The sequence below is a fragment of the Mustela lutreola genome, chromosome 1 (assembly GCF_030435805.1).
Source record: "Mustela lutreola isolate mMusLut2 chromosome 1, mMusLut2.pri, whole genome shotgun sequence".
NCBI lineage: Eukaryota > Metazoa > Chordata > Mammalia > Carnivora > Mustelidae > Mustela > Mustela lutreola.
Window position 1 is genome coordinate 283,517,266 of NC_081290.1, and position 14,629 is coordinate 283,531,894.

The window sequence follows — 14,629 nt, forward strand, 5'->3', positions numbered from 1 at the left end:
ACAGGCTAGGCTTGGGGAGACAGCTTGGGGAGTTTATTTGGCTTCATTGGATCCTGAGGCCGAGGCCCCAACCTTGGCCGGGGCAGTAGGAAGGCACCCAGAGAGTCCCGGCCCCAGAAAACCCCCAGGGTGGGGTGGGGGGGGGGTTCCAGGCACCAAGCCCTGGGGCAGGGGCCACAGTAGCAGGGCTTTGTCAAAAGTGCTGGTGACGGCTGAGGCTGGCCCCTCTCCCCGGCCCTACCCCTCCTTCCTGTGCCACCCCTGGGGGCAATTCCCTGAGACAGGCTCTGGTCCTCCCAACCAGCTGGGTACAGTGTTGGGCCCCAATAGGGCAGGTAAGTTGGGGGACCCACAGGTTTTGGGGTGTGGGGGGGTGTGGGCCCCCCGTCCAGTGTGAAGGCTTCCTGTGCAGTGTAGTGTTCCTGACCCCCCAGAGAGGTCCCTGGGGGAAACCGAGGCAGCTGCAGAGGCTTGCCCAGCTCCAGTGTACACTGTGGCTCTTCTAGGGCCGCTGGAGCCCAGGCGGGGGCAGCCTGGCCCACTCAAGGCCCTGCCTCGGGCGCCCACGGGGCCTGGGCGCCTATGTCTTTGGTCTGTGCCCTGCAGTCCTGAGGGCCTCCCCGGAAGGGGTTGGCAGGTGGAGAGTCCCAGAAGGGGTCCGAGTCTGGGAACAAGGTCCAGGGTGCCCGGCGAGGCGCAGGCTGGGGTGAGGACAAAGGCGAAGGCCGGGGCCCGGCTGACACAAAGCTCCAAGGGTCGATGCGGCTGCGAAGGGGTGAGGGCCGAGGTCGGCTGATGAGGCCCAGGGGCGGTGAGCGTGGGGTGCCTGGGGTGCCAGGAGCTGAGCGGGATATCCCCGGCGGGGGTGAGACGGTACTTCCTAGGAGTGGGAGGAAGAGGCATGGGGTCAGGTGGGGGTTTGCCATGTCTGCACAGGGAGCTGCTTGACTCAGGACATCCACCTCTGCGGTGTTAAGAACAAGATCTCTGTGACAGCCTGGCCTGGGCTCGGATCCCAGCTCTGCCATTTACCTCTGGGAGCCTTGAGTCCCTTGATCTCTCTGTGCCCTGAGCTTCCTCACCTAGAGCCTGGGTATGACCTGAGCGCCTTGCTCAAAGGGTGGGCAGGTGGTTAAACGAGACAATCGCCCTACGTGGCGGGGCAGCGGGAGGAACAGAACCTGGAGCAAGTGAGCAACCAGTAGGCGGAGCTCTCCTCCCCTCCAGATGATCATTCCTTTTATCTCACAACCCACCCGGCCCGCCGCACCCCATCCCTGCAACTGGGTGGCTGAACTTAGAACTCAGTTCCCTCCAGGCAGCCCCCAGCCTCACCGCCCTGCGGGTCCCCCCCACCCCGCAATCAGGCCTGCTTGGGGGCTACTCACCACGCCTCTCTTCGTCGTGCCGCCGGGGGCTCTTGGCGGACAGCTGGCCCACAGGGACCCCCAGCTCCAGCAGCAGGGGTGCAGGGGCGGGTGGGCCGGGGGCCTCCGGGGTCAGCAGGGAGGCGGGGACGTCGAGTGTCTTGGGGGAGAAGCGGATGGGCTGGGAGGGGGGCGGCTCGGCGGGGGACACGGTGGGCAGCGCGCGGGGCGTCGGCGGCGGCGGGGTCTCCCCGCGCTCGCGGCCTGGTCCCCCCGGCGGCGGAGTTTGCAGGTCGCGGCCCAGGCCCAGGGAGGCGAGCAGGGCGGTGCCGCGCAGCAGTGCGCGCTGGATCAGCTTGGGCGTCCCGGAGCCGCTGCCCCGCTCCACCGGGCCTGTTCGTCGCGGCTCCTCGGGCTCTGGGCTGGGCCGCTGGGGGTTACCTGGCAGCGGGGGCGGGCACACATTAGGCGGTCTTTGGGCAGGGGCCACGAGGACCCCTGAGTGGCCCTGGAACAAGGACCGAGTTCTGCTCCTCACCAGCGTCTTCCCGGACTCCCATTACTCCCCCACTCAGTTCCTGCCCACCCACGGGGACTCCCCCCCAATCCCAAGCCGACTTCGGTGGCCTTAGTGTCCAGCCAGGGGCATCTGCAGGGCTCCTGTGCCCTGTGTCCACCTCCTTCTTGTCTGGTCAGGCCCGGTCGTTTTGCCCACCTCCCCCTACTCGATCAATAGCTTGTACGGGGCACACAGGCCAGTTCCAACATACACAACAGCACCAAGAGGCATGTGTCACTGTCCCTCTCCTAGAAATGAGGAAACTGAGACTCAGAGTGGTTAGTGCCAGGCTCGAGCTCACTGATTTAGGGGCATATGTTATCCGATCCTCATGCAGGGGTTCCAGGCTCAGAAAGGTTAAGGGTGTGTCTAAGGCTGCACAGCCAGGGAGGGCTGGAGATGGCCGCACTCCAGGAGGAGGCAACAGAGCCTTCACTCTCCACCACTTCCCACCCAGACTCTGCTCCGGATTTCAGGACATTGGTGTCCTGCCTATGGGCCTAAGGTTGACCTGACTCCGTTCTAGACCACCAGGGGCGACGCTGGGGAACCACACATTAAGAAGGTAGTGGTGGTAGGTCCTTTGGTCCTGTGATGGCCTCCCACAAAGCCCAGTTTTGTTAAGTCCTCTTTGGCACTAGAACTTGCCATGGCTCTCCATTACCACTAACATAAAGTCCAAGCCCCTTGGCTGGGCTTTCAAAGCCTTCTCGCACTCTGCCCACCTTGCGCCCGGCCTGGAGCAGGACATGGGGCTGGGGATCCAGAGGAAGAAATGCAATGCTGGGGAAATTGAGCTTTTACTAGCCGGAACTCAGTTCGGGTTCCCTTTTCTCAGCTACAGCCCTTACCCAGGCTCTGACCCATCCTCACGCCCCCACCCCAGGTCCCTGCCTTCTAAAATGCAAATTGGCCAAATTCATTCTCATTTCTGGCCCTTCCTGAACTGGCTCCCGCCAGCTTTTCTGGCTTCACCCACCCATTCACTCAACCAACATCTGCTGGGACTAGGCTGGGCCCCACAGACCCAGGGGATGAAGGCCTGGCTCTCACCTGCTGCCTGAGACCTGTAACTCCCAGGCTGTCAACTCCCCTCCGGGTCCCAGCCGGGCTTCCTCTCCCCTGGGTGTGGAAAACCTGGCGCCTGCACACACACTGTTCCCTCTGCCCAGCACACCTTTTCTACCTCGCCTTTCTGTGATCCCTTATTCACCATTTAAGACCTAGGTGAAGCGTCCCCTCCTCTGTGAAACCCTGATATGTTAATTACAACAAGAAATATACATTGGGTCTTCATCTCATTTTTGGCACAGAACTCCTGAAACTCCCAGCTCTTCCTAAAGGATTGGATCACAGAAGCAAAAGGTGCATCTCTGCTCTTCCTAACCAGGGAAGGGTTTAATCACATTTACGTTCAGGTTAATGAGGTCACTTCTGGAAAGCTCATAAGGAAGAGGGTCTGGTTGCTGGCAGCACAGACCACAGGACTAGAGAGCTGGAGACTGAGGTCTATCACCAACAGCCAATGGTTAAATCAACTGATCACATTCACATAATGAAGGCTCCATTAAAACCCTAGCCAAAGGGTTCCGAGAGCGTCCAGGTCAGCCAGCACCTGGAGGAGCTAGGAGTGGCGCCCGCAGAGAGGGTACCGAAGCCCCAAGCCCCCTCCCACATGCCTTGCCCTACTCATCTCTTCCCTCTGGCTGTTCTCGAGCGATGTCCTTTATAATTAACTGGTAATCTAGTAAGTAAGCATTTTTTCTGAGCTCTTTGAGCCATTCTAGCAACTGATCAAAGGTGACAGGAACCACTGATTTAGAAGCAGCACAGGGGACAACCGGACTTGGCGGCTGGAGACCGAGGTGGGGCGGAGATGCGGGGTAGGGAGGGTTCTTGTGGGACAGAGCCCTTCATCTGGGGGCTAGCCTGTCAGAACTGACTGTGAACCACACATCTGGTGTCAGAAGTGGAGTGGGTGACACCTAGGGGAGAACAAGGTTTTTTCTTGCTTCTAGAAGGCTTCCTGGAAGGCCCCACCACCACCACAGCGCTTATGGCTCTCATCAGGCCTGACACAGCCACTTCCTGCTGCCTGTTGCTCTCACTTGTTTCTGAGCTGCCCCGACCGCCAGACTAGGCCCGCCCCCCAAATCACGGCAGGGCTGATTCCTAACGTGTCGATGACTGGCTCATAAAATGCACTGACATAGTCTGATGGAAGAGTCCGTTCTCCTGCTCCCCTGCAACAGCCACACAAGCTGAGTGCTATGCTCCCACTCTGCAGGTGAAGGCACGGGCCGTTTATAAAATTAAGCAGAACAGGGGACAAACCTGTCTCACACCAGCACGAAAAATGAGACAGAGTTAAAGGGAGATGGAAGTCAGTCTGCAAAATGGAAAGCGTAAAGACATTCCTGTGGTCAATGGCCTGAGAAACAGAGGTTTCCAAGAGATACGTGCCTTGCTCGAGGTAATTCAGGAAGGGGTTCCTTGAATTTGCCTCTGAGCTTCCTAGCATGAGGAGGAGGCATCCCTGGGTTTAGGATAAGTACAACCATTTTCGACCCATGGATGCAGATGAAATCGTTTCCGTGAGACCTCACAGCAAGGACACACCATGTGGTCATTAGTGGCTCTAGGACAACATACTTCGTGTTGAACCTGAACCAGAACCCCTGGGACATGAGGATGAGAGGGGCTGTTCCATCAGTGTAGGCTGACTGTTCTACCAGCAGGCAACTCACTGTAGCCCGTTCCCCAGTAGTGCGGCCCTTGCCTGGGCAATCTCACAGGGTTTTCTTCGATTCTCAGCCAGCCTTCCACCTCTGTGGGTGGCTGAGAGGTCAAGGTCATGTACTCTCCTGGACCCAAGATGGCCACTGGAGTGTGGACTTGTGCTCAGGGAACCAAGTGCTCGGCCAGCAGCTGGGCTGGGGTAGGGGAGCTCCTTCCAAATAAGGGGCAAGCTTGTGGAGGATGAGGTTCAGGCCCTTTTGTTCCTACTCCTGCTTGCTTGGGAAGGGCAGGCCCAGAGGGCTCTGCCGAGCATGGTAGGGGCAGCCTCAACCTAAACACCTGGGTTGACGGGACTTTAAGTTCTCTATTGGCCCTTCTAGCTTGGTACATTCAAGAGCAGGTGAATCCTAGCTTCCCCCTTGGCCTTCCAATGCTCCCTTCAGTCCCTGCAGTCCAGCCAGCCTGGGGCAGTGCAATTTCTGGAGCGGGGAATGGTGTGTCAGAGGACAGTCCAGGGTCCTGCCTCTAGAGTCAAATCTGGGTTCAAATCTCTCCTCTGCTGGGTACCTCACATCAAACCAAAGAACCTCTCTGCACCTCTCTGTACGTGCCCAGCCCTTTCTTCAGGTGAAAGCTTTTAAGGCTCTCAAATCCTGAGGCTTAGGATCCTCAAAAGCTGAGGGCTCTAGGTAGGGTTACTTTACCTCTCAGAGCCCCGATTTTCTCATCTCTCAAATGGCAAAAATAATAGCACGTCCCTCACTGGGTTGTTGCTCAGATGGAATGCCTGGTGCCCGTAACTGCCGCTGTCTTCACGGAGAAGAGAACAGCCCAGACCCGGACACAGAGAGCAGGCCCTGGATTCCCTCCCCCCCACCCCTGCTCAGCTTGCTTACCCTCTTCTCACCTACAGGATCCCCAGAAGGGACTCTGAGAAGCGCAGTGTGGCAGGCACCTGCCCGGCTCCCCTATGCACGGTCCCCTCTCTGGACCCAGCTTCCCTTGGGTCCCAGATGGGCAGTACCACTCCCTGTCTTTCTTCCCTCCCCGCAACCTGCCAAAGCCCGGCTGCTGCTACAGGGCCAGGACCGAGCTCTCTCACAGGCCAGGCCTGGACAAGAGGCCGCACTCTGGGCCCCGGGAAGCCTGGGTTGCACCTGGCTCAGCTGTGGACCTACAGTGCAGATGCGAATCCTAGGAGCGGCCGGCCCTACAGTTAATTTCTTATAGTTCTCCCCATAGTACCCACAGGGGTGCAGCAAGAGTCTGCTGGGGATAGACAAAGCCACTCACCATTGAGCATTGGGGGTGTGGAAGGAGATCCCAAGGAGGACGAGTCATCTGAATCCAGGTACCACGTGGCTTCGTCCAAGCGGGACCTTCTCCTGGGGAGGGAAGTCGGGCTTCAGCAATCTTAGGACTATCGGGAGGCAGATGATGGTGGGGTGGGGACACTCAGGCACTCACCTCCCATTCTGGGCTTCCCCAGGCTTGGGGGAACTGGGACCCCAGGCCCAGCATGCTCGCCGTTCTCCATTGCTTGAGTCCTCCAGACGTCGGGGGGACTGGCGGCCCCATGCCTGGCCTGGTTCTGCGGGTTCCACTGTAGGAGGAGAACCAGGGAGTCTGAGCTGAGGCCAGGAGCCCCATCATGAGAGTCAGGCACCAGGGACACCTTCTTAGAGGATGGGGGATCAGGTTGGAGCCCATACTATTCCAAGGGTGGGCTTTGGGCCACAGAGAATCTGAAGAGAACTGAGACAGGGTGGGTGGGTTAGGATCCTGGGGCTAGCACTCGGGTGGGGTATAGTTAGTTCACTGGGGCAATCTTGTCTGGGTTTGAATTCTGGCCCTGCCCCTCATTAGCTGTGTGACATTTGGCAAGTTACTTTTTTCCGCTTTTTTCATCTATGAAACTTAGAGAAAATGAATGCTGCCTGAGAACTCAGAGGTACCAGCCTAGTCAGACAGCGGAGGGAGCCTGGGTGCCAGCAGTCAGAGGAGGAGACAGTGGGTGGAACCCACCTCCTAAGATAAGGTTTGACAGAAGAGAAGGGGCCGTGGAGGGGTTTCGCATGAGAAGAGGTTTCTTACACTGGATCGCCCGGAACCGGGGGAAGGTGGGCGAATCCCCAGCTCCGACCTCGAAGACGTTTCTCCTCCGGTCCAGGCCAGGTGAGGCCTGCACAGTGATGCGGTGTTTGAAGTCTGGGGTTGGGGGAAAAGCAGGGGAAAGGTTTGTGGTGAACAAGAGTTAGGATTCCAGCCCTCAGGGCCATCAGCTGGCTTCCAGGCCACGAAGGCAGTGCAGGGACCGGGCCTGGCACGGTAGCTGTGGGACTGGGGCCCGCATCACTACCTTCCTGGCCCGTCAGACTCTCGGTAAGAAAAGCGGACGGCCTGGACGCCAGCATCCGAAGAAGCCAGACGCAGCCGGAGATTCCCGGGAGCGGACGCGCCAAGTCCCCTAGGCCTTACCGGAACTTTCATGAGCCCCGCCCCTCCGCGGGGGCAGCCACTCCCCGGCCGCCATGCAAATATTTCCGCCAGAACCCGCCCCCACACGAAAACAGCGCTCCCGGCCCCACCCCTTCCAGCCCTCGGCTCACAGGTCCACCCACCAACTTCCCCGACCAATCCCAGTATGGCCAGCACAAGCCTGACCCCGCCCTCCTCCGCTCACGCAGCCAATGGCTGGGCCCCGCCCCTTACCAAGGGGCATGCTGATGCGCTCGCCGCCGTCCCGCGCGCGGAGCTTGCTGCGCTTGAAGGTGCCGCGGCGGCGGCGAACGTGCGGCCGCTCGCGGTCCACCTGCTGCAACAGCAGCGTCAGCTCGCGCTCGAACACCTCCAGCTCCCACTGAGCCAGCAGGTGCTCGCGCCGCCGCAGCTGCTCCGCCTGTGACCGCTGCTCACGCGCAGCCCGGGTCAGCTCCTCCTCGCGGCTCAGAAGTTCCTGTGCCAGGGACAGTGAAGGCAGTGGCATCAGCCCGGTACAGACTCTGCCCCAAGAAGACCGGGGAGGCACTTCCTTTCCTTTTCCAATCGGGACCTCTACCTTTTCCTTGGCCCGCAGCTCGTCGAAGAGGCCTTGGATCTCGCGCTTCCAGCCTTCCTGCATGGAATGGAAGGAGTCCCGCGGCATTTCCCGCAGGACTTGCGCCTCCAGCGCCTCCAGCTGCTGCAGGATGGAGGCAAAGTCGGGCCTGCGGTGGGGGTCCTGCGCCCAGCAGTCTGGGGACACGGAGCGGAGGGGGCACAGAGTGAGAAGGGGTCTGTGGGGGGATGTGTCTTGTGCCAAGGAGCTCTGCCTCTCCCCCTCCAGTCCCCTTACCTGCCATGAGCTGAGCGAAGGGCTCAGGGCAGGTGGACGGGATGGGCAGCGTAAGCTTGTTGACGGCTACTCCGTAGGCTACAGCAAGGCAGTCGATACCACGGTAGGGCACCTCCCCAGTCAGCAGCTCCCACAGCAGTACCCCAAAACTGTGGGCAAGACAAAGGGTCTGTGTTCGCTCCTCTACTTACTCAATGCCATTTCACCCCAAAGCAATGAGGAGCCAAATGATTTGAGTTCCCTCCCCCAGGGGTCTGCCTTTCTGCCCAGCCCTCAATTTCCATACCCCCCTTGGCCCTCCTCAGCCCCACAGATGGCCTTGTCCAGGCTGCAGCCAGGCCTCACCTCCAGACATCGCTGCCCTTAGAGAAGGTGGAGGCCTTGATAACTTCAGGAGCCATCCAGGCGTAGGTGCCTGCTGCACTCATTTGTGTGGTTTTGTGCCACTCCCGGGCCAGGCCGAAGTCAGTGATCTTTAAGGTCTTGTGGTCCATGTCATCGCCTTCAATGGGCTGCAGCAGCAGAACTGGGGAAGAGGGGGCAGGACTGTGGGTACTCCGTGTTCAGATCGTGGGGTCAAGGGAGGAGCTAGAAGCAACCCATCATCTGACAGACATGCTGGCTAAATACTGGGAGCAAAGAGGTGATCTTGCTCTGGACGGTTGAGGTAGAATCAGACAAAAGTAGCCATATTGGGAAACGTGGTTGGAGGGGCTCCTTGAGGCCAGGCTTTTATGCTCAGCTCTAGCACTCCCAAAACAGCCTCTGAGGCACACATCATCACCCCCATTTTACGGAAAAGGAAACGGGGCAGAGAAATGACTTGCTGAGATCATATGCAAATAAAGAACAGATTTCAACCCCATCTGTGTGGTTCTAAAGCTGGTGTTCATTGCATAGAAACCCCTGTGTCTTGTCATGTTGCTGAGGCAGGAGTGTGAATTAGGACCTCCCTTGGGATGGGGAGCAAGAGGGAACCCCTTGGTGAGAAAGGAAACCCAGTATGCCCCAGTGCCCATACCCCCTCATGGCTGGAACAGCCCCGCCCAGATGAGAGCCTCCAACCAAAGATGTCTGCCGCTGCAGAGCTGGATGTGAAGAACAGGGGAGTTCGAGAAGCGAAGGTTCTCAGCCAGAAAAGGAGGAGCTTGGGACAAATGTGGGAGTGGATGGTCAGATCCGACAGGGGCTTGTGGAGCTGACCCAAGGGGGCCTTGTATACAGAGGAGAAGCAGCAGCTTGCAAATCTCATCAGGACAAACATGGCTCAAATGAGAGAAGGTTTTGAGGAACAGAAAGACGATAAAGTCATAGCATCATCAAGGGTTTGAAAAGGCCTCTCCCTTTCCTGGTTAATGAAGAGAAGCGACATCCAAACCAACTACCTTTCTGAACATATGTCATTTCAGGGCGCACATACCTCTCAGCTCTCCTGGCCAGGGTGACGGCACTACTCTGGGGCAGCTCAGGGTAAGGGGCAGAGGGGTGGGGCAGAGGGGATGGGCACCTAACCCAGCCTGGTGAAAGAGAGGACTTCTCAGAGGAGGTGGCGGGACCAGGGGTAAAGCCCTAACTCCCGATCCCAGAACTTAGTCACTGGCCAAGTTCTCTGGGCCTTGTGGGGACACCTGGCCCTTCTGTCACCCCTCCCTTCTGTCTTTGATCCTGGGGCCTCTGCCTGCTTGTGCCGTTTCCTTAGGGCCTCCCTAGCCTCAGCCTTTTCAGTGTCAGTGGTCCTCAGAGCGTGGCCTCTCCTCAACCCCTACCCACTGTCCCCGGGCTGTCTTGGCTTCTCCTAAGTGCCCGCTGCCCCCTCCCCATGGGCCCTCCCACATTTGGAGCTCTGCGCCAGGAGCCAGTTCAGCTGTCCATCACTGCCCTATCTCATGTTCAAATGCCCTCCCGCCCCCACCTTTATCCACCCACCACGGGGCAAATCTCCCTGCAATTTCTCCTAATCCAGTGAATGGTTCTGCCATCCACCCTCTTCTCTTCTGGAGCCAGACTGGGGCTGAGTCCTGAACTATTCATAAAGCTACGGATAACAAAACCCACCAAAACCCACCTCGGAGGGTCGGCATAAGCATTTAACAAGTTCACTTTTTTTTTTTTTTTTTTTTTTTAAGTAGGCTCCATGCCTGGTGTGGAGCCCAACCCAGGGCTTGAACTCACAACCCTGAGATCAGGACCTGAACTGAGATCAAGAGTCAGACACTCAACTGACTCAACTGACTGAGCCCCACCAGCACCCCCAGCAAGATCGCACTTTTTAAATCCTTAGTACAGGGTGGGACGTCTAGTATGCGTGTCCTAAAGCTTGTCCGCTCTCCTAAAGATTAGTCGTCCGCCATCTCCAGTCGGCCCTCCTCACTGTCCTCTGTTACCAGCATTCCCCGATTTGCAACAGCCTCTGGCCTGGGTGCTGGAGGCTCAGAACCGGACCATCTAGTAAACACTATACAGGTTCATTCCAGAGCAGAACCAGAACAGGGGGAGGGCAGGTGGCTGGAGCGGAACCAGCCGGAGGGTCTGCGTGTTGAGGCAGGAGAGGGACTCCGGTCTCCTCTGGTGACGGGATCCACCCATCCTCCTTAAGAGCCACCGGTCAGGCCTCTAGCCACTTGAACCTCACAGACCAGTGAAGCACTTTCCGCACCAACATCTCTGCCTAGGAGGCCAGCCTCCCCTTTTCCCTCACATAATCTGAGGCCCAGAGATAGGCAGCCTCTCATCCAAGCCTTGAGACTTCTTTGTCCTGGTGACCTGTCACCTCCCGCCCCCCAACTTGGCTTGACACCTTTGAATCCTTTGAATCCTTATTCTCATCTCCACATCCCCTTGAATTTGTCCCAACCCAAATGGCTCATTTGGCGCCTGATCTAGACCTTGGGGAAGGGGTAATCAGGAGCCACCTGGAGGAGAGAGGGCTGGAGATCCCAAGCTCTCAGTCCCCATGTGGGGCTTCCTGGCCTCTGGAAGGGCCCTGGCCTCCAGCCCCCTCCCCAGGCTGGCCTCTGTGGGGCTAGGGAGTGGCGTGCACAGCTCACACCTCTTCCGCTTCCCTCCATGGTCCCTACTTCTCCTTTCTGGGAGGCCTGGGCCAGGTCTCCAACTGGGGGGGAGTCCTTTGGGGGAGCATTGGGGGAGGTCAGACCCAGGCTGGGCTGGCTGGTTAGTCCTGTGACTCGTGGGCCTGGAGAATTCCCCCTCCACTCCCCGCCAGGCTTCCTCACAAGGCCCCCATTGTCCAGGAAAATCACGCCATTGTTTCCTGCCTGTGCCCCCCCAACCCAGGGACTCCCCCCACCATCCCGCAGACAGCACCCCAGGCCTAGGCCTGGGGTCTTCGAGGTGGGAGGCCGGGCTCAGGGAGGCTGAGGGCGCCTTCCCTGTCCTTCACCACCACCCAGACTCTGGGAGAGACATACAGGATGGGGGGGATGTAACCCCTGGCTCCTTCCTCTCCCACAGAAACCCCCCCCACCCTTGGCTCTTTCCTCCCCTGCAGGCAGCTGGGCTGGGGAGGGAGCAGAGGCTGGAGCAGGGGCAGGAAGCCGGCTCAGGGGCAGCAGGAAACGCAGGAAGCAGTGGGGAGGGTGGGGAGCAGGGGCCTGGGCTATTGTTCCATTTTTTCTGGAAAGAAAACTGGAGGAAAAACAGAAGAAGGGAGTCCCCTCCCCCAAGGCCTTCGGGGAATCTCCCTTGGGTTGGCACAGGGAGTGGGGGTCCCGGGGGGGGCTAGAGCCAGGGAGGGAGGCTAAGCAGTGCGAAGTGCCCCACTGGATGAGGGGAGTAGGGGGGTGGCCGGCAGGCCTCCCCAGACCCCTCCAGTCCTGGCAGGGACTCGGGTATTATTGGGTTCTGCCTTTCTCTCCCCACAAGTCACTTGTATACGGCCAGCCCAGGCCAGGCAGCCCAAAATCTCCATGCTCACTACCCCCCAGGAGCTGCCCATGTCTCTCAATAACCCATCAGCCCCAGCCCTGTGTTTCCACTACTGGGGGGCGGGGTATGTGGCGCTGGGCCCTGCCTCTTTGCCTTCGCTCTGGCCCAGGTCCTAACCAAAACATCCAGCTGGTGCCTCTCTGAACACGGCCTGCTTCTGGCCTGGTGTGAAGCTAGTCTCCTCCAGGAAGCCCTCTGAGCTTGTCACTCACTTGTCTTGGACCCACGCTGGCCAGTGTGTTGGGCCTAAGATGGCTAGAGGTGGAGTACCTTACTGCTTAAATCTCCCTTAGCCCCACCACGCCCACCCCAAGTGCTAACTCTAGGTAAGGCCCTCTCGGCGATCCAGACCGCACACGTCTACCCTCACAGCTGCCGACCCGCCGCAGGGCAGGCAGCAGGTGCCAGGCCCCTCCAGCCCCTGGCGCCATTTCCCCTTCCTGGTCACTCCCTTTATCCAGAGTCCAAAAGTGAGGCTCTGAGTTGAAATAACCAGCTAAAGGTCATGTAGTTAGGGGTACGGGCAGGGCCAGAATTCCAGCCCTGTCCCCAGCCTTGACCACCAGGGGTGGGGAGCCGGGCAGGGGGGCTTTCCACTCCAAGATCTCTGTTCTGGAAGCACTTTCTACCCCCAGAGCACAGCATCAACAGCACATCCAGAGCTCCCATGGATGCGTACGACTCACCTGGGAGATCCCAATTTTCTAACCTGGCAGCTAGGAGCTGGGGCCAAGGACTCCTGAGGCTCAGGCGTGAAGGACTGTTTGGTGTCTGGGTCTCCGGCTTTGGGGCCGGTGTGGGGCTCCCCTAGGACAAGAGCTCCAGCCTCTAGCAGACCCCCCAGGTGGCTCAGCTGAGAGCTGGCAGGTGTGTGCTTGGGCCATACCGCCCTCCAACCATGCTCCCCGAAACTCACTGTTGTTGGACTTGAGGTCTCGGTGGATGACGGGCACCAGGGCCTCACAGTGCAGGTAGTGCATCCCGCGGGCTATCTGCACAGCCCAGTTGACTAGCACGTGTGGGGGCACACGCCTCCCGGCCAGGGCACGGCTGAGGGGCCCACCGGCCGCGTACTCCATCACCAAGCACAGGTTGGGCTCCTCCAGACACACGGCCTTGAGGGCAATGATGTTGGGGTGTGCCAGCATGGCGAAAAGCCGGGCCTCCTGGCGCACGCTCTCAGCTGTCACACTGATGTCCTCATCGGGGTCCTGGCGAGCCGCCTTCACGGCCACCAGCTCACCTCGCCAGCTGCCGCGGTAGACCTTGCCGAAGCCGCCGATGCCGATCACCTCCTCCAGCCGCAGCTCTTGGAAGCTAGCCACCTCGCAGGGGGGCGGGCCGCCGCCCCGAGACACATAGTTGGATGGAAAGATGCCCACCTGGCCGCCCACCTGGCCCGCCCACCAGCCCTCATCGCCAGAGATGGCTGCATCCCGGGACAGCACCTCCACACGGTCGCCCTTCCTCAGGGCCAGTTCGTCCTGCCCATTGGGCTCGTAGTCAAACAGGGCTGTCCACACAGGGTTGGCATAAGCCGCTGTCTTCGGGGACCCCTCTGGCCACACTCCGCTGCCGCCGCCCCCACCGCCCCCACCACCACTGCCATTCCACGACCCCAGCGGGCTCTTGAGGAAGAGGTTCTTCAAGGGCTCCATGGCTGGGAGCCGATATTGGGGCAAGCGGGGTACCTTCCCTGGGTGCCCCTGGTCCCCACCCCCGCTGGCGCCCGAGGCCCTAGTCCCAGAACCTGGGCATCCGGGCCCTGGCCCTCAGACCCAGACCCAAACCTCTCTGGGGAGCCAGGAGTATTGACTCCCGGCCCCCCGCATCTCGGGCGTCTGGAGGGCCACCCAGGGCAGTGTGGTCAGGCTTTGGGGGTGGGACCCCGAGGCCTCCGGCGTCTCACCATGGCCAGCTTGGAGGGATCGGGAATGTCCCTCAGTCCCGGAACAGTCCTGGGAGGTTGGCTCCAGCACTCGCCCAGCGCAAGGTGGGGCCAGAAAGAAGGCAGCGCCTGGACTCCGTTGGGTCTTTTTGCGCACACGGGGTGGCTGGAGTGTCCCTAGTTGGGCCGAGCTGCGGCTTCCCAATCCCGCTCCCTCAGCCGGACGGCTCCAACCCCGTTCCCTTCTTCCTCCTCCCTTTGTACTTTGGCCCGGGGGCGGGAGGCAGAGGTGGAGGGTGGAGTTTCACTTTTTTCCGCTCTTCTCCCTCCTGCAGGAAACAGCATCAGATGACGCGGGCGGGTAGACTGCTCCCCTCCCAGAGGCTGCCGGCGCTGGTCCCGGCAGTTCCCAGGTAGGCGGGCAATGAAGGGCAGGAGTGGATGGGTATCCCCAAATGCCCATCCCTGAAGGTTCAGGGTCAAGGTTGGTCTTTGCTAAAGACAGGCCGTCCCCTCTGCATCCGCATCAGCAAAATGAGGTAAAGAATCTGGCTTGGGAGTGAGTCTAGTCTTGGCTCCGAAGTTGCACGGCTGTGTGATTCATCTTCTCTTCCCCTCCTTCCCTTCATAGCTGACACAGGGACCAGAAGCTCCTTGGGTTGGGAGTGGGCAAGATTGGAATACGGAACTGGCTGCATCTCAAGCTTTAGGAACGGGTTGTCTAAGCCCATCCTCTTCCCCTCCCCTGGTAAATAATCCACTTCTTTCATGCCCCTTACCAAGTGTTGGAAACCTGA

General features: G+C 59.6%; 1 protein-coding gene across 1 annotated transcript; it reads right to left on the reverse strand.

Moving 5' to 3' along the window:
* Window positions 1-11: 11 nt before the first annotated feature.
* Window positions 12-14,574, reverse strand: MAP3K11 (mitogen-activated protein kinase kinase kinase 11). Its single transcript, XM_059147260.1, has 10 exons — window positions 12,861-14,574; window positions 8,345-8,525; window positions 8,000-8,148; window positions 7,724-7,899; window positions 7,378-7,621; window positions 6,760-6,873; window positions 6,133-6,268; window positions 5,959-6,050; window positions 1,389-1,808; window positions 12-880 (listed from the first exon to the last, which is right to left on the reverse strand). The coding sequence occupies exons 1-10, from the start codon at window positions 13,600-13,602 to the stop codon at window positions 543-545; spliced, it is 2,592 nt and encodes an 863-aa protein (XP_059003243.1). The 5' UTR covers window positions 13,603-14,574; the 3' UTR covers window positions 12-542.
* Window positions 14,575-14,629: the final 55 nt, after the last annotated feature.